This window comes from Colius striatus, chromosome 1, assembly GCF_028858725.1.
Source record: "Colius striatus isolate bColStr4 chromosome 1, bColStr4.1.hap1, whole genome shotgun sequence".
NCBI classification, from domain to species: domain Eukaryota; kingdom Metazoa; phylum Chordata; class Aves; order Coliiformes; family Coliidae; genus Colius; species Colius striatus.
Window position 1 is genome coordinate 165,090,002 of NC_084759.1, and position 18,986 is coordinate 165,108,987.

Sequence of the window (18,986 nt, forward strand, 5' to 3'; positions counted from 1 at the left end):
CTCTGAAATGGGTACTTTTCAAGCTTAGTTTTAACTTGCCCTCAAAATATTTTGGGAAAAAATCTCTCCTGCCTACAGACTTCACAGGGCTTTGTGTCTTGAATCTTTGCAAATTAGTGTCCACATCTAGGAGGCTTTGTAATTCCTATACACAACCAGGAAACTCACTGTCACAGTACATTAGCGTGAAATATGATCAATTCATTGCTCCTTGCTTTGTCTTAGTAACTGCATATGAGCATATTTTGTATTGCAGCAGTACACAGATGGAATCACACAGATTAACTCACATTATTAATCTTTCACATGAAATCATGAAATTAAACTACTAAACAGCTCCATGTGTACAGTAAAAGCCCAAATCTGAATGCACAATTACTTCTATCGACTCTTTTAATAGTACAAAAAAGCACCTTAAATTCAACATGAATGTGATGTTTTGCTGTCTTTCTATTACTTTTGCAAATAGAAGAGATCAGTTTTTGAGGACACTGACAGTTGCCTCTTCTAATGCTATCCAACAGAACAGGCTATAAGTGTACATAGATATATATATATATATATATGTATGTATCTATATAAGACCGTTTCTTCTCTCTATGGAGATACATCAGTGTCTATAGAAATTGCCTGAAAAATTTAATACAGTATGATCTCGTTTCAACACAACTGTAATAATCCTATAGAATTTGTGTATTCTGCAGTTTTTCTTCATTCAGTTTCTAATTTTGAAAGGGTACACTCTTGCTCTGTTATAGCTCCAAGAATCTGTAGAAATTTGAGTGGCAACGTTAAAAATGAAAATGATATTCTGCTTTTTCTTAAAATAGCTACTAGAGGAATTCTGCTTGCCTCCAGCTCTCCAGTTCTGTCAGCAGCACCAGCCCAAGTGTCATTGCATAAGGAAAGGTGGACTGGAAGACAAAAGGCTACATGCAAATTCTTTTTTCATGACTGAACAGAGGTCTGGGAGATCTCCTGATAAACAGATGCTCCCCTATCCCTGACACGAGAAGGTCAGTGAACTACTGCAGTACTTATACTGAAATCTAGTTTCGTGGAGATAATTGCTTGAAGATACTTCTTTCCCTGACCATGTATCTTATGGATTATGGGCAGTTAATGATGAATATCATCTTTTATCCTAAAGACAAGGCAAAACATGTCAAGATGGCATGTATCAGATTCCTTACATCAAAATGTACAATAAACTACTTGAATTACTTTTCAGTTTTTAACTTTGCCTCTACAGAAGAGAGTCATGTTTTCTAGTATCTAACTAAGTTATTAGACAATCATGCTACCGAATGTAGTGTTGGACCACAAGCAGGATTCCTGAAGGAAGATGGAAGAATCTTTATGGTTAAGGATTTTGTAAACCAGAAAACAGTTAAGCACACTTGGAACTTCTGGAGTTAATCTGTAAGTTGCACATGGCTTCTTAGCTTCTTCTTCCAATCAAAAGAAGAATGACACACGTATAGATATTCCACTGTTGTGGATATAAGATTATACAAGATTATGACTCTATAATGTCAATTTATCACAGTGCTGCATGTCCTGCTACCAAGTACAAATACAAATCTTGAAAAACATCTGTAAGTCCCTTTAGACAATTTGTCAGAATACTTTAAAGTACATGTGTAATAAATGAAGAACACATGTTTCATAGGAACCAAATGAAACTAGAGCTGTATTGAATACTTTGCCAAAGACTCAAACAGCTGTGGACATTACCTCTCTCTCCCTCTATCCAACTTTAAAAGGCATTGTTTTCTTTTTAGGTTGACAGGGGATGTTTACAATACCATCAGTCCTCCTGAAAGACAGATCATGCAAAATATCTCTGTGGACCATTTCCATTTCCTTAAATGTTGACTTTTGATTTCATTTGTAGATATTTGACACTTCCTGCTACATTACTCTATTGGGTTTGCATGGCAAGGTTTGGGTAGCATGGGAGCTTACAGGGGTGGCTTCTGTGAGAAGCTTCCCTGATATCTGATGGAGCCAATGCTAGATGGCTTCAAGAGGAACCTGCTGCTGGCCAAGGCCAAGCCCATCAGCGACAGTGGCAGAGCCTCTGGAAGAACAGATTTAAGAAGGGGTTGGGGTTGGGGGGAAAGCACAACAACCTGCAGCCGGAGAGAGGAGTGAGAATATGTGAGAACAACTCTGCAGGCACAAAGATCAGTGAGGAAGGAGGGGAGGAAGTGCTGCAGGCACAGGAGCAGAGATTTCCCTGCAGCCCGTTGTGCAGCCCATGGTGAGACCCTGCCCCTGCAGCCATGGAGGCCACAGGGCAGGCAGAGGTTGACCTGCAGCCCAGGGAGGATCCCATGCTGGAACAGGTGGATGCCCAAAGAAGCTGTGACCCCATGGAAAGCTCACGCTGGAACAGGTTTGCTGTCAGGACTTGTGACCCCACGAGGGAACCATACTGGATCAGTCTTCCTAAAGGACTGCCTCTATGGAAGGAATCTATGCTGGGTGAAGAACTGCAGCCTTTGGGAATGTCTTACGTTAGAGAAGTTCATGGAGAACTGTCTCCTATGGGAGGGATCCTATGCTGGAGCAGGAGAAGAGTGTATCCTCAGAGCCCTTTCTCTGAGGATGAGGGAGCATAAGATATAACGTGTGATGAACTGACCGCAACCCTCCCTCCTTATCCCCCTGCACTGCTGGCAGGGAGGAGGTAGAGAACTTGGTAATAGAGTTAAGCCTGGAGAGAAGGGAAAGATGGGAGGAAAGTGTTTTTAAGATTTGATTTTATTTTTCATTATCCAACTCTGATTTGATTGGTTATAAATTAAATTTTGTTTTTTCCCCCAAGTCTGCTTTGCCCATGACAGTAATTGCTGAGTGATCTCCCTCTCCTTACCTCAAACCATGAGCCTTTTGTAATATTTTCTGTTCCCTGTGTGGCTTAGAAGGGGAAGTGAAAGAGCAGTTTTGTTGGGCACTTGGCATCTAGCCAGAATCAACCCACCACAATTACAAAGGGTCCTCACTGCACCATTCAGAGTGTGTGCACACAAACACATGGATTTCTCCTGTCTAAACAGAACATAAGATGGAAACTCCAAAGTCTCTTTCCTGTTATGTTTTGCATCTCAGATTAAGGTCACATCTTTAGTATTATTTGCAGAATCACATTATCGATAGTTCAGGTTGGAAAAGGCCTTTAAGATCATCGAGTTCAACCATTGACCCAGCACTGCCACATCCACCATTAAACCGTATCTCTAAGCCTCACACCAAAGTCCCATCTTTTGAATACCTCCAGGGATGGTGATTCAACCACTTCCCTAGACTGTCTGTTCCAACCTTTGACAACCGTTTTGGTGAAGAAAGTTTTCCTAATAAACTTCCACTGGGGCAACTTGAGGGTGTCTTATCTATCTTGTCCTGTTGCTTGTTACTTGGGAGAAGAGATCAAAACTCACCTCACTCCAACCTGAGTGATCATGTTTCCTCTCAGCCTTCTTTTCTCCAGAGTAAACAATCCCAGCTCCCTCAGCCACTCCTCATCGGATTTGTTTTCCAGACCCTTCACCAGCTTTGTTGCCCATCTCTGGATATGCTTCAGTATCTCAGTGCCCAAAACTGAACACAGTATTTGAAGTGTGGCCTCACCAGTGCTGAGTGTAGGAGGAATAACTAAGAATGAAACATTTCTTTACACAGATTAAAATTTAGCAATTATCTTGTCCCTTTAATAATATCAATTCCATGTAAAGCTAGGCCATGCAGTTTAATTATCTCTCTAGTGTTCCTACTCTACCAGTTCATGCTTTGCTTCTCATAGAAAACAGCTTCCTGACTCTCTCCTTTCTATTTCAAGTCTATTTCTGATAATGATAATCTGTGGGAATGGAAGACCACAGAATCATAGAATGGTAGGAGTGGAAGGGACCTTTAGAGATCATCTGGTCCAACCCCTCTGCAGAAGCAGGTCCACCTAGAAGATGTTTTCTTTTGTTACGTTTCAGAGTATTAGTTCCCATTCTTTTCAGTGTCTGCAGTGATTTTCTAACCCTGAGGAAGAAGCAATAATTTTTAAAACAATTATTTTTTTTGATAACTTTGTTATAAAATACATTGTCATTAAATTTAGAGTAACCTTTCAAAACCAGTTTTATATTCAGGAAATGTGAACAATTTATAAACATTCTATTACTGAATCCCAACACATGGTGTAATTTATAACAAACATATTTTTACTTTGTTTTATGTGCTTGAAAAAGTAGCAGGAATGTAAAATACTTTCTTCAGTGCTGAACACGTGCAATCATCATTGTGTATTTAAAAAACAACTCGTTGATTGTAAGATAGTTTAAATACCCCCAAGTGTCCCTGAAGAGCTACTGTGTGCTGTGTAAAAGCTGAATAATCCTCCCCATGTCAGAAGGTGACTCTTCAGCTGTTCAGGATCATGAGCTGATACGCTACCACTCGTAAAAAAAGATTCAAAACACAAGAACGTAGAGTTAGGTAAAGATCACTGTGATGGTATTGGAATGAATCTGCAAGAACTGATAACACTGAAACCAATCTAGCAAGAATGACTCAAGGAACTTTTACTTAAAACCAAAACACAAGAAACACAGCAAATTTCACACCAAAATTAACTCAATGGGAATATTAAAATTTTACATAATATTTGGCTCATTTTTCTTCTTTTGCAAAGATAACTGGAAAAAGGGAATATGTTCAAACACACGTTCTATTTAAATCCATACTGGATGCAGTATTCACATAACACCAGAAGTGCAGTCTGTGCAAAAGTACTCCAAACCATTATTGCTCAGTGATCTGAATAAAATACTTTAACACGTTTATGAAGGCACATTGATAGAAGAAAAGATGTTTCAATCATCTGTCTTTTTTTTAATCATCAAAATAGGGGAATTCACTTTGGCCCCTGTGCTTAGAAAAATATGACTTTGACTTTTAAAAGCTCATTATCTTTAATATTTAGTCTTAGTATTTACATGGTAGTTTCTTCCCATTCAAGCTCCACATCACCTACAAAAGAAACAGATACAATACATTAACCTACCTTGTGAAAAAATAGTAGTCAATGGCAGACAGCTGTTTAGGCTGAACTGAAAAGATCTTGCAAGGAGAAAAGTGGAAATCTTGGTGCAATGACTATTACTATGAGGGAGACTAAAGAGCAGCAAAATGCTAAAAATCTACACTTCTGAAGCTCAAAAATGCATGTTTAAGTTTTTTTTTTTAGTTTGGACAAATGAATGCACCTGCTATGAAAAAATAATTTTGAGACACTCTGTATGTCCTTACCTTCCATGGCATCCAGAGAGTCCATCTTTTGCAGTGCTGAATAATTTACAAAACATACAGGCTGACTGCTTCCCCTGCTTGTCAACAGATCCAGTACACATTGATGCAAAAATATATATTGTGCCTGAAAGATGTGAATTTAAAGGTGTTTAATTAGAAGGAAAAATTACTTTTAATACAAAAAACCTTTTTTTCCTATAACATCTAGATTTTCTCAAACTGTACTTTAACCCAGCAGTCGCACTACTTCAATGACCGTATCATATATACCTGATGTGATTTCATTCCTTACAAGGCACAATGTGTTAAGATTTGTCAAAACATGTTAATCTTTATGCCCAGTAAGATATGAAATTAGAGTAATCATAACTCAGATTAATAGGCTGTTCCACACTTTTCTGTAAAAGTTAGTTATGTGAAGAGACATTTGATTACTTTTTGCCACTAGATTCAGATTGAAGAAACAGAACCACATGAATGTAATATTTAGATAGGAAAATTTTCCTCTTTCTAGTACAGAGAAAACCAGCAGGGTGCACTCAAATGCAAAAGTTCAAGGAAATCTAAATCTACATGTTCTGGGAGCGTGCACCATTGCTAAGAGCAAAAAAACATATTACTTTTAGTGATACTTCTTGAACTATAGCATCTTTTTTAACAGATTATAATGCCAAGAGTGGGCAACTAAAGTTAAGGTGATACTTCCAAGGACATAAAGTAACTCTTGGTAATCATTGCTGAAAATCAAGAAACAAAGTAAGGCAATGTAAGAATAAAATAACAAAAGAAAGAAAGAAAATAAATGCATTAAGTGTATCTAGATTCTATTATTCACGTAAGACAAGTGCTGTGTGTACAGATGCAGAAAATCACAGTATCACAGATTCATCCAGATTGGAAGACATTTCTTGAGATCACCTAGTATAATTCTCCACTGCTAAAGTACATTGCCTAGGATCTTGCCTAGATGGATTTTGAGTATCTCCAGAGATGGAGGTGACCAAAAAACCTTTTAATTTCTGTGACTTTTGCACATGGAAATACATTATTGTAATTTTTCTGCTCAGTAATTGCTATTTTGTTTCAGGACTGCCCTATATTTTCAAGTCAATGTCTCAGATTTACAAGAGCAATTTGCTTACACGGATATGCCTTAGGGTCCCAGCTCCAGAACAATGAGTAATTAAAACAGCCTTTCACGGGCCCCTGAAGTACACAGTACCATTGCGCTTTTCAGTAGTTTACTGAAGCAATAGCATGGCATTACTTCAAACTAGCCTTTGTACTTGACATAGTAAGACGATAAACTCACAGATCCACTGGAAAAATAGACACTTCTAGAATGAAGGTCTTAAGTTCCAGCAGAGTTTAGATTGGTTATTCCAATCTAAACTGGAAGACTCTGAAAGCTCCATAATCTCTTGCATTCATACAGCTACTTGTGAGCATGTAGCAATGAAAATCTTCCTGGATTTGCCAGGAGAGAGTGAGATGGGATACCTAGGGAATGTGTGTGTGACAAGATATTTTTCCAGTTATAATTATTTACATTCTTAATTATTTGAAATTCTTTTTATGATTCAAAGTGGGAGACAGAATAGAAAGGTTGACTATTAGGTTATGCACTTTACACGTAGTCCAAAGGCAGGTCTTGGCAATGTACTGGCCACCAGGCAGAGTACCTTGTATCTACATTAGGGAATTAAACACTGTCTGGGTACATCGCCAGGCAATGGAACTTGATCATCCAAACTACTTCAAATTGCTTGTATCGGCCTTCACATAGTTTTCATCCACATGAACCATCACTATCTCAAATAATTTCCAAGCGTGTGTCAGAAGTTACTGCAGACTATGGGCAGAGAGCTTGCAAAGACACTGACAACTGCAGAGGTATTCAGCTGAACAGATGTGGGCCATTCTGTATCCACTGGCCACAGTAACAGAGGGTGACTCCCTTGGCAAAAGGGAAACTATTTTGAAGCTACAATCAAGCAAAAACCAGGTCTGACAGAAACCAGGTTTTACTTATTTTATTCACAGGTCTTACAGACAGGTTGACTAAATGTACTCTAAACTGAGTTCTTGGAAGGAATTACTCCTCTCTTTGTATCTTCTGTGCTGATCACATAAAATCTGAATCATAGACTACCAAACAGTGTGCTATAAGAGAACTGCCAGAATAGCTTGACTACTGAATTCACTATAAAACTTTGCAAGATTTGCTTCTCTTTGCACAAGCTGTGTTGCTGATTGGCCTTTCGTAGTCTTGCAAATATGAGCAAGAAATGACCTGGACAGGATTTTGCAGCTGCCATACAGATCAATACTTGACCTGCTTGGAAATCAAAACTATGAGGTCATCATCTTCTACTGCACTTTGGCACATCATTCCCCAGCCTCAGCCCAAAATGAACAGGTTCACAAAAAAGATGCAGATTAAAAAACATACACTGATCTCATCAAATGTCTCACTGTTTTAAGATTTTATTTTGGATGTGCTCTCATTAAAGTGTTTTCCAGCCTTTGCTTTATTTTCAGATGATTCCATTTCTAGTCAAAAGTGTAAAACAACCAAAAAAAGTCTTCTCAGAGTTCATTTTCTCAGGAAAGACCTAGCAACAGTTTAGCTGCATTGAGACTTCAAAGGGAAAACAATGAAATAAATTGTCAATCAGACAGCACTTTACAAGAATCAGCATGACAGAGGATCAGTAGAAGCTCTGACTAAACCAGAAATGCAGTTGCTGAAGAGAGGTTAACAACTCTTTGTATATTCCAACACACATTTTTTATATTCTGACATGATACAGACTAGCAGAATTGCATTCGTAATGGAACAAGTCTCCTCACATTAAAATCAGTTAAAATCTATCAGTCACATGGAAATTCATCCTGAAACTACTCACCCATATAGGGAAGTTGGTAAATTATGCTGTAGACTCCAAGGCTTCAGGCGGCAGCCTAGCATCAGATTTGGCCTGCAGGAGGCTTATAACAGAAGCCTCATGCAAATACAAATAGATTTCCATTCCACTGGGCATTTAGGATCAGCTTTAAATTCTGCTATTACTCCTTTACAGATCTCCAGATTCAGCAGAGGTGTTCCTTACCAGCAGATCACCACTAACTTATATCCATACTCAGTAAGTCTGATAGAAATGCACCTCTCCTTAGACCTAAAACCCAACATTGCCTTGATTTTGCAACCTCTAAGTCTGTGCTTAATTCTATCTGCATGTGTTACTTTATTTGAAGCAATTTTAAAAGAATCAAGGAATCACTAATGAAGTAAAAAATAAATGAGTGTTTAGAAGTTTGGAAGATTATGCTATATATACATACACAAAAAATTACAGTTAAGTAGCAAATAAAGTCATATTATGTAATGCATGACCAGATAAATTTTTTATTTAACAACTGTCTGTTCACCCAAAACCTGGAATGAACTTTCTCAAAGTCTGAGAAATTATTATTTAATTTCCAAAAACCTAAATATTTCCAAAACCTAAATATCTCAGCAGTCTTTTCAGCACTTGTCAAGACTTTGCTGGCCAAATATATTTAAATAGATGCAAATGACACCTTTGCACAAGGCTTGAAGTCAAATAGAAGCAGGATTAGTAAAAAAAGTATTCAACAACTGATTGTAATGATCTTTCTAGTTTTGTTCCATAGGAGATCAGATGATCAGATGATTAATTTTTTAATAACAGGAAAATAGAATAGATAAATATATAAATCTTACCAGATTCTGTACCATACACATTCTTTCACTTCTTAACTCAGCTACAAGTCCATAGATATCCACAAAATCATGGTCGTTTACATGTTGAGTTAAATGGTCAAGTGCAATATAAACACCTGTTCTTCCAACACCAGCACTGCAAGCATAATACACCAGATAAAATAGAGTTTTAATGTTAATTTTGTTACATATTTGTTAATGTTAATTTTGTTATACAAAATATTTGACTAGAATATTCTAGTCCAATTAAGTTTATGGTGAAAACTTCATAAAAATGAAATCTTTTCCAGTATTTGCTTTTGTACATGTGTGTGTGTCCTTGTTGAATGGGATCAAGTGAAATCTGGATTTTAGCCATGTTCTGATTGTGATTTTACAAGGGTTTGCATTGGGCAAATCATATAGAATCAAACCAGATCTGTATAAGCAGAAAAATTCTCCTACAGCTTTTCCGTGAGTTTTCTAGAGTTCACTAATTCAAAGAAAAAAAATCCCACAAGATTTTGTGAAATCACATCTGAATTTTATGATGTTTTTGGTATTTGGCACAGAATCTCAAGGGTTGGAAGGAACCTCGAAAGATCATCTACTCCAAACCCCTGCTAGAGCAGGACCACCTAGAGTAGGTCACATAGGAACTTGTTCAGGTGGGGTTTGAATGTCTCCAGAGAAGACTCCAGAATCACAGAATCACAGAATCTTGCCAGTATTTAAAAGAAAATACTTCTAAAAGGAGGATGAGTGTGCAAGATATGCTGGTAGCTAGAGTTGTTTTATTTAAAGGTTTGAAAATTAACAGGATTTTATCAAAATCACTATCACACTTCTCAACAATTGGTGTAATATTCAGGTGTATCACTGCAGATAACCAGGAAATGTACAGAAAAACTTTATTGAACGTGCAAGATCTAATGAGCGGAATGTAATGAATGAGTTTTCTGGTTATGAGAACACATAATCATGCTTTATAACCATCATGAATTTGAGCCCTTTTATGTATCTGTGTTGTGAAAAGGGGAAAGGATTCATTGCAGAGGGGCCCCAGAGAATGTAAGTGTCATCAAAACATGAAGATCATGTAGTTCTTTCCAGTAACAGTCTCTCTGGCCCATTCAGTAGAGGGAAATGTCAAACTGTCAATGACAACAGTACTGAATAAAATGAGGCTTTATCACCCTTTGTGGGTGGTATCAGTAGGACAATGAGGACAAACAAAAAGAAGTCCTGTGCATGGTAAATCGGGCAGTTAGGGAAGAGATGTGTGGCACCAAACCCAGCTTTTCCTTCTACATGTTTCCAGATTCACAGTGAGTGAGAACAAGCCAAAGAATCAATTGCAGATCTCTAAGTTCTGATGGCTATTTTGGAGTGCACCCACTCAATCAGTGGGAACACTGACCTGCATATAAAATGCAGACACACTCATGACTTTTCTGAAGACTTAGTCCTCCCCACACACTTACTTTTTGAGATAGCTGTTTAAGGGTGTTGAGTATGAAATCAATGGGAACTATGACAGCTGAATATCTCTAACCACCAGACCATTTAACAGTCTAAATATAGATTTTAGCTGTTTGCAGGTATTCAAGCTTGAAATCTGGTATATGCAAACCATTATTCCTATTTGTCATTCTCTGTAGCCCCAAAGCAATTTCTTACTTTTGATATGCAACATATAGATTTTAAATGCAATTATTAATATTGATTTCTTAAGAAATGCTGTAATTATAACACAAGTCATTAAATCAATGTGTCAGTTGCTATTTCTCTTCTTAAGATACAGAGGAAAATTGACATAAATCCAGCAGTACATTATGGTGATTTTTGAAGTAAATGGCATCACCTCACTGGCATTTCCATAAACAGAGGAAAAGACGCTCTTTGGCATTTTACCTTCTAGAAAAGCACTCAGGAGCACTGCTAGAGAAATGTTCACTGCTGTGCATACTAGAACCATTCAGGTGCACTCCGTTTTCATTGTTCTGACAACTTCCCAGAGCATTAATAGGCAGTTGAAATTCTAAGACAGTAGACGATGACCTGGTGATTATGCTTACCTGCAGTGAACCACCATCGGTGTGTTATCATGTGCTCGACTTGCACGGATAAGTTTTACAAAATGGATAATTGGTGCAGTAGTTTCGGGGACTCCGTGCTCTGGCCAAGATGTAAAGTTACACTGTCGCACCATCATGCAGTCTCCATGCTGAAAAACATAAAATAAGGTGGGTTTCACAGTAGAAATGTGACAGAAGATGCAGAAAGCTACAGGTAACCTTCTCAGCAACTTCATGTAAAATAGGAAGTCAAAATAGCATAATAATTATAAGGTGTGCTTGTATCAAGGGGTAATTTGTTGTTTACAGATCTTACGGTAGATTTTTTAAGAGATGGCAGCAAGTTCATCTTTCAGGGCTTGATTATTGATGACTTCAATGATTATGACTTCAGCAGACACTCTTCATTTGACTTCTGTCACTATATCAGTGAAATTTGTAGATTACTTTCTGTAGCTCATTTAGAAGTTTAGTGAACCAGGACAACAAATTTTTTTAGGAAAAAGCAACCATTCTAACACATCTAATGTTGTGATGGCACAACACATATATTGTTAAACATAGATAGATTTTCTAAGTGTTTGATGAGCTCTGAATCAGAGCAGCAACAACAATAGTAACTCAAAACAAAGAGCAAGTTATGATCTGGTATCTATAAATGATGTAAGAAATAAAAGCAGAGGATCATGCCAAAGGCCCATCTAGACCAATATCCTGTTTCCAACAGAAGCCAAGGGAAAATCTTAGGGAAAACTATAAAGAATGACAACAATCTATCTATAGTTTCAAAAAATGTCTTTTCCATTCTTGATAGTTTGTAAATTACGAACTGCTTCAGTCAGAGATAGTATCTTGAAATTTAATAGTACTTGTCAGAATTACTGGTTTCATTCACAATGAAATTTTCGTTTGCTAGCATTCACAATGTCTTGCAGCAAAAAGCATCACAGTTTAATCAACTGTTGTGTAACGCTTTTAATTTTGAACCAACCACTTGCTGTTTTCATGTTGCAAGAAACACTGAACAACTGTAAACAATTATGTAGCAACTAGTTTGGGTTTATACTTTTGAAATTGGTCAAAGGAAAAAGCAAAAGAGAATCGACTTTGGATGCAATGTGTCAATAATTGGCAATTATTTGCCTCAAATATGCTTTTCACCATCATTGGAAGATCATCAAGAACCATCCATTTGTGAATGGAAGATGAAGTACAATCTTAAAGCAAGCAGTGTGGTACATTTGGTGATATGCTTAAAAAGGTGTAGCTTCTTGTGCAGGGCAGTTCAGCTATAGTAAATGGATCACTTAGTTAATTCATGTTATGTTTTATTTTATTTTCAGTCTCACCCTGGTTAGCACAGGTGACTTTGCATTTTGCCAGCATGTATTTTTACTCTAAATAGTAACTTTTTCTGTCTTGTTTACTACATGTCTTATTTTAGCTGAAAAAAAAATTATGTTAGAATCATAGAATCATTTGAGTTGGAAAAGACCTTTAAAAATCATTGAGTCCAACTACTAACCTAACACCGTGCAGCCAACCACCAAACCGTGTCCCTCAGCACCTCAGCTATGCATCCTTTAAATATCTCCAGGGATGGTGACTCCACCACCACTCTAAGTAGCCTGTTCCAGTGTCTAAAAATCCTCTCAGAGAAAAAGTTCTTCCTAATATCCAATCTCCCTTTGTTCCACTTGAGGACGATACTCCTCTAGCTGAGGGGAGTGACTGCACACCAGAAGGCTGTGCTGCCATTCAACGAGACCTGGACAGGCTGGAGAGTTGGGTGGGGAGAAATCTAATGAAATTCAACAAGGGCAAGTGTAGTCTTGCATCTGAGAAAGAATAACCCCATGTACCAGTACAGATTGAGGAATCAACTGTTAGAGAGTGGTGTAGGGGAAAGGGATCTGGGTGTCTTAGTGGACAGCAGGATGCCCATGAGCCAGCCATGTGCCCTTGTGGCCAAGAAGGCCAATGGCATCCTGGGGTATATTAGAAGGGCTGTGGGCAGTAGGTTGAGAGAGGTTCTCCTCCCCCTCTACTCTGCCCTTGTGAGACCACATCTGACATATTGTGCTCAGTTCTGGGCCCCTCAGTTCAAGAAGGACAGGGAGCTGCTGGAGGGAGCTCTGTACAGGGCCACAGAGCTGATAAAAGGAGTAGAGCACCTCCCTAATGATAAAAGGCTGCAAGAGCTGGGGCTCTTCAGCTTGGAGAAGAGGAGACTGAGGGGTGACCTCATTAATGTTTACAAATATGTAAAGGGCGGGTGTCAGGAGGATGAAGCCAGGCTCTTCTCAGTGATGTCCAGTGATAGGACAAAGGGTAATGGGTACAAGCTGCAACACAAGAGGTTCCAAAGAAATACAAGGAAAACTTCTTTCCTGGCCAGGTGATAGAGCACTGGAACAGGCTGTCCAGATGGGTTGTTGAGTCTCCTTCTCTAGAGACATTCAAAACCCACCTGGATGAGTTCCTGTGTGACCTACTCTAGGTGGTCCTGCTCTGGCATGGGGGTTGGATTAGATAATCGTTTGAGGTCCCTTCCAACCCTTAAGATTCTGTGATTCTCTCACTCCTTTAAAAATATTCCATTTTCCTGTACTATGTGCCCTATGTACCCTTATAGGGTGACAACTGAGACAATCCCCTAACTGCTGTGTACCTTTTGTCACATGCACACATCACAGGATGGTAATGCATGTATTTGGATAGCCACGTTCTGGTCCTAGGATGTGGCTGCACTACATACAGCACAGGCAGTCTTCATCTTGGATCGTTATGCCCAGATTGCTTTCAGAACCTACCTGGTGGTCTGTTTTAGCACTGGCTGCTAATTTTTCCAGAGTGGAAACTATAGTTGTGGATTATGACAAAGATGAACACCTATGCTGTACCACCCACACCCCTTCCCAGCACAAAGAGTAGGAGTAATACTGATGATTCTCATTTGTATTGGGCGAATCTCCTGGGGGTGGAGGCCAATACTGCTGGTGGTACAATGCAAAACAGCTGCGCTGTACCAGAGAATCTTGCCCTTTAATCTGAGAGGGATACATTCAAAGGGATTTGTCTGATCCCAGAATGGTTAGGATTACTCCTTTCTAGAAAAGACAACTGAGGTGTCCAAATAGAAACTTCACCTCCCACCAGACCAGAGGTTCAGTAACCTTGATAGGCCCTTCATACCACATCAGACAAGTAGCTGAACTCTTAGTGACTGAAACTGGAGAAAATTTTGAGACACATCACCCCTCCCACCCCGCCCCCAGGAATTAAACAAAATGAAGGAAAACTAGGCAATACAGTGCATACTCATTAAAAGATGAAAATAAAAAAACTTGAGGGGTAGATGAGTGGGATGGAGTACATCTGATGTTCTTTGAGGTGTTAGATGGCTTTTATTCAATCAAGTTCCAGTTCTGGCTTACCCTTTCAATTTTTAGATCTCTGATGGTCCAATCTATTTGAATATCTTCCATCAATTTAGTAATCACTATATCCCCAAACACAGTCACTGGTTTATTATCTTCTGGCCAGTACTGATGACATCTTATCTGCAGGGAATGATTATTAATTAACAATGATCATATTATAATCTAGATAGAAACTACATACAGACTTTCTAACTATATTAAATGCTGTCAATTGTTAACTTACCCGTCCTTTTTCAAAACATTGTGTAAGCATCACAAGTGTTTTTGCTCTTGTCTCCCACACCATTCTCCAGAAATCGCCCACTGTTCCTGGTAATGGTCCCTGAGTTGCAATAAACTCATTTGGACATAAATAACCCTAAGAAAAAGAAAATATTTAATACATAAATGGCTGGCAAGGTAAAAGAGAGTTTGCATGTGACACATAACTGTACCATGCCTAAGGCTAAAACCTTGTCAGACATAGTAAACAAATTGGCATAGGCCTGGCTAATCACTACATGGCAGATGGCCTTGGAAACTTAAGGAAGTAATGGCATTTTTTCCACCTTGTAGATTAGTTTGGGAAATGCCATCCTAATAGAAATGCATTCCACAGAGAAGTTTCAGAGACATCAAGTCAGTAGTTGCCGTTTAAAATACCTTATCTTTCACGTTTGTCTTACTGCTGATCCAGTCAGAGGCCACTAAGAACTATGTCAGGAGTTGACCAACAAAGTAGAATTAGATAGCTCTAAGGAGCAATGGAGCCAAGGAAACAAACAGCTAAGGAGCCATCTGAGAGCTAATGCAAGCTATACACCGCGTTGATGACCTTGTCCTTTCAAGTGATTGTCAGGGATCTGCTGTTACCTCAGGGAAGGGGTTTACTCAAACAAATGATCTCTGGTAAAAAAGTCTTCAAGAAATCTACTGTAGGGGTTACCTTTCACTTTAATGTTGGCTTCTGCTGTTTAGTCCATTGAATAATTTATAAAAACTTAGGGAGAAGGAAATTTGTTGTAAAAAAATCTGTGTAAATACCATCAGTGCATGGATCTGTTTCCTCAAAGAAACTAAACATACCCTACAGGAACACTTATGTGCTACAAAAAGTCTAAAATAACAATAGCAATAATAGTAAGAAATTTATGCTGTAGAGTCTGTAATATCACAGAGTTCTGCTTATTGCTCAAAACAACTGACACAGTGGTTTATAGCACCACCGAAGCTCCTTGTTGGAATTATAGCCCTATAATTCACAGCTGTCTGTTACTTACTCCATCTATAATATACAGAACAGGTGGCAGTGAGAAATTATGTTAATCCTCCCTAGTTTAAGAGTGAGGTGAGAAACTATAATTCAGGGACGCAAACCTCAGAGTTCAGTTACTGACTTTTTCTTATTTCACCAGTGAAAACAAAAATAGCAGCCAAGTTCCCATTTGTCCCCATTTGCTAATACTAAAACAAGGTCTCATATTCCCTCACTTTATGTTTATGCATGTGTACATACACTTAGATAAATAAGTATGTAAATACACACATGCACACATATTGTACATTTACAGCTATATGCATTTATTTGTTTAAACATCCACAAACATGGGGAATAAGCATGTATATAAGTGCAAAGCTTAAGCCCTGAGAAATGGTAACATTCCAGTTGTCTATTCACTGATGAACAGTGACTCAAAGGGAGATGCCTTTATGCAGCAAAGACATGCAAAATCTCAGCAGGATGCACTCTGCATCTGTCTTTTGCTGCAGCTTTTTGGAAGCTGTTAGTGTTCTCTGTCTATGTCTTGGCATGACAGTTAGTCACAGGATGGAGAAAGGCTAGGCCCTGCTTCAAGCAGTCTAGTCTTCTAAGTGCTTCTGTGTATAGTCCAAGCATCAAGTAAAAATGTGGCACGGCTCTTCCTGTCTGCTGTCAGAACTAGGACATTCCATATAGAGGGAATAAAGAGAAAGAAAGATGATCTGAGCTCTATTGCTTATTCTCTGTGAATGCCTCTTATTTAACTGGAAATAACTATTTCTACTTGCTATTGTGGCATCTCTTTAGATGTGTTTGAATAGTCAAGTCTTGACTTCATGTGAGATGACTAGCAGCTGCTATAACAAATTAAATGTATAAGTCCCACTTTGTGCTTCAACGGAACAAAAATAAGATGAAAATATAGATGAAGTATTTACTGAGAACACAGTTAGAAAATAGAAGGTCTAGGAAGAAAGCCAAGCATGAGAAATACAATATTTCTCTTCAAAACAATAGTTTCTTCAAGAAGCTTATTTCTATTTTCCTGCATCACAACTTTCACCAAACAATAAGGAGCATACCAATCCCACTCATCAAAATTATTAGCCAATCTTATTACATTTTTCAGTGTCATCTTTATATTGTCCTGTTCATATACAATAGACCCAGCTCCTGAACCAAGAGACTAACTAGCGTGTGTCTAAACAACTGACCTCAGTGGGAGTTTCACTATTGTCTGTAATAATGGTATGTGACACTTTGTAGAAAATAACTTGCCGTACTCAGTTTTGATTATTAATGAAAATCATTGCTTAGCAATGAAAATGGGATAATGTATAGTTTTAACTAGCCATGTTCAATGCCAGAGGAGTCACTTGAAAAACGCCATGGGAGCAGTAGCTGAAGTGAAAGAAAGAAAAATTAGAATCTTGTTTTTCTTCCAAGATTTTGACTCTCTCTTCTACCAGAAAAAACGTATAGTAAAAATGTGGAAGACTCTTTACTTACAGACACGTAGCTGGCATTAATGTAGTCAGATCCAGGAATACCAGCATCAGGCATCAACTTTACTCTGTTGTTGTTATCTATCATGGAAATAAAGTCTAGTTAAACAAAAAATTTGTACAAAAACCATATCTGTGTGTAATAAGTGCTCCTGGGCTGCTAAGAAATAAAAAAATACTGTTATTGTGGCTAACCTAACAATACTTGACACAGTAGAACACTAGTTACAAAAGGAATTCAACAATTTTCCATTACTGTATGGTCAGCCTTTTATGATCCAGACATATTTTATTATGATATCTTTTTAACTGTAATGGGGAATTTGCCAAACCCTTCGAGTACAGGAGTATCCTCTGCCCTAAAGCTAACCCATATACTATAAGCCATTCTGTTCTAGAACACAACCTCCATGGGAATCAGACAACAGGGTCAGGGGTCTGACACTCTTTCCTATACATCTGCTGCCCAGGTCACAAATTTGAGCCAGATCCTGTCACTTTTACATACTTTCACTTCTTTTACATAGGGGTTTCCAATTTGGATGCACAGTATGCATGCAGAAACGACAAAAACCTAGAAAAGATGTCATTTGAGAACAAGTAAAGGCTGAAATCAGACATTCCAAATTTTGGTGTTTGGTCCTCAACTTAGTTAAAAAAAATCAAATGCAAAGTTTATATTTCATTGTGTGTCCTGAATATCAATTTTTAGTGACTGTAACTTAAAGTATGTCTTGAACAAGTCCATAGATAGCAGGAACAGCTGCTCTGAAAAGTTAATAGCACAGAATGTAGCATTATTAACCAAGGAATGCCATGCTCCCCATCTCACATCACAGCTAATGCTTAAAATAATAATGACATTTCTTGTCTTATTAACTGAAAAATGAAGCAGTGTTGAGTACGGAGGGACAGACTCCCGTCTCCTGTGATAAAATCTAGCCTTGGCTTATAAGTTATCATACAGTCACTGTGATCTTATGTGGAAGCTTTGCAGCACATGTACACATATCCACAAGAAAGTGTGCCCAGGCTCTTGAGGTAGCTGAATGCACAAACATGTGGATGTTTAAAAAAATTACTTCTCGCTAAAGTGAAAAAGAAGAAGGAAGAATGTTAAAGAGTTTGCTACATGGCTTGAATTACAAAGCTAAGAAACTGCTGAGGGTACAGTTTCTTGCACCTGCATATTAAAGCTTGTGAGAGCAAGTTGAAAGCTACTTGCAAATAAAACTGTCTTTTAAAAAAACACAATGAAAAGGCAGATTTTCTTGATGGAAAATTATTTCATAATCTGGACATGTTATAATGCCATTTAAAGGAAGATGAAACAAAAATACAGTTGCATTCCAAATATATGCTGCACTATCAAAGGAAGAGTGCAAACCAGAGTTCATTGGTAAATATACCTACATGGCTTTATGTTTGGGAAACGATTCTTAGACCTGTTCCAAGGCAAATCAGCATCAGTTGAAGCAAGGTCTTCAAGAAACTTGGGAAGTTCCTGCAGAGGAATAAATGTTTGTTGGCAAACCTTTGCATTTCACCTTCAGTGAGTATTAAAAAATGACAGAATCATCCAGCAAGAGGCAGAATTCTTTAGTTCTGCAATAGAGTGCATTTATAAGAACAGCTGGAAACCTTACAGAGAATTCCACCTCATTGTCAACCCCAGCTACACCAGGA

The 18,986-nt window shown here is 38.1% G+C and overlaps 1 protein-coding gene across 1 annotated transcript in view; it reads right to left on the reverse strand.

Moving 5' to 3' along the window:
• Positions 1-4,990: 4,990 nt before the first annotated feature.
• Positions 4,991-18,986, reverse strand: part of PTPRQ (protein tyrosine phosphatase receptor type Q) — a 110,863-nt gene continuing 96,867 nt past the window's right edge. The window contains exons 38-45 of the mRNA XM_062016781.1: positions 18,714-18,804; positions 17,305-17,381; positions 14,779-14,913; positions 14,550-14,675; positions 11,113-11,261; positions 9,056-9,191; positions 5,308-5,431; positions 4,991-5,028 (exon numbers count right to left, since the gene is read on the reverse strand). Coding sequence (XP_061872765.1) covers positions 4,991-5,028; positions 5,308-5,431; positions 9,056-9,191; positions 11,113-11,261; positions 14,550-14,675; positions 14,779-14,913; positions 17,305-17,381; positions 18,714-18,804 — 876 coding nt within the window. The remainder of the gene's footprint in view (positions 5,029-5,307; positions 5,432-9,055; positions 9,192-11,112; positions 11,262-14,549; positions 14,676-14,778; positions 14,914-17,304; positions 17,382-18,713; positions 18,805-18,986) is intronic.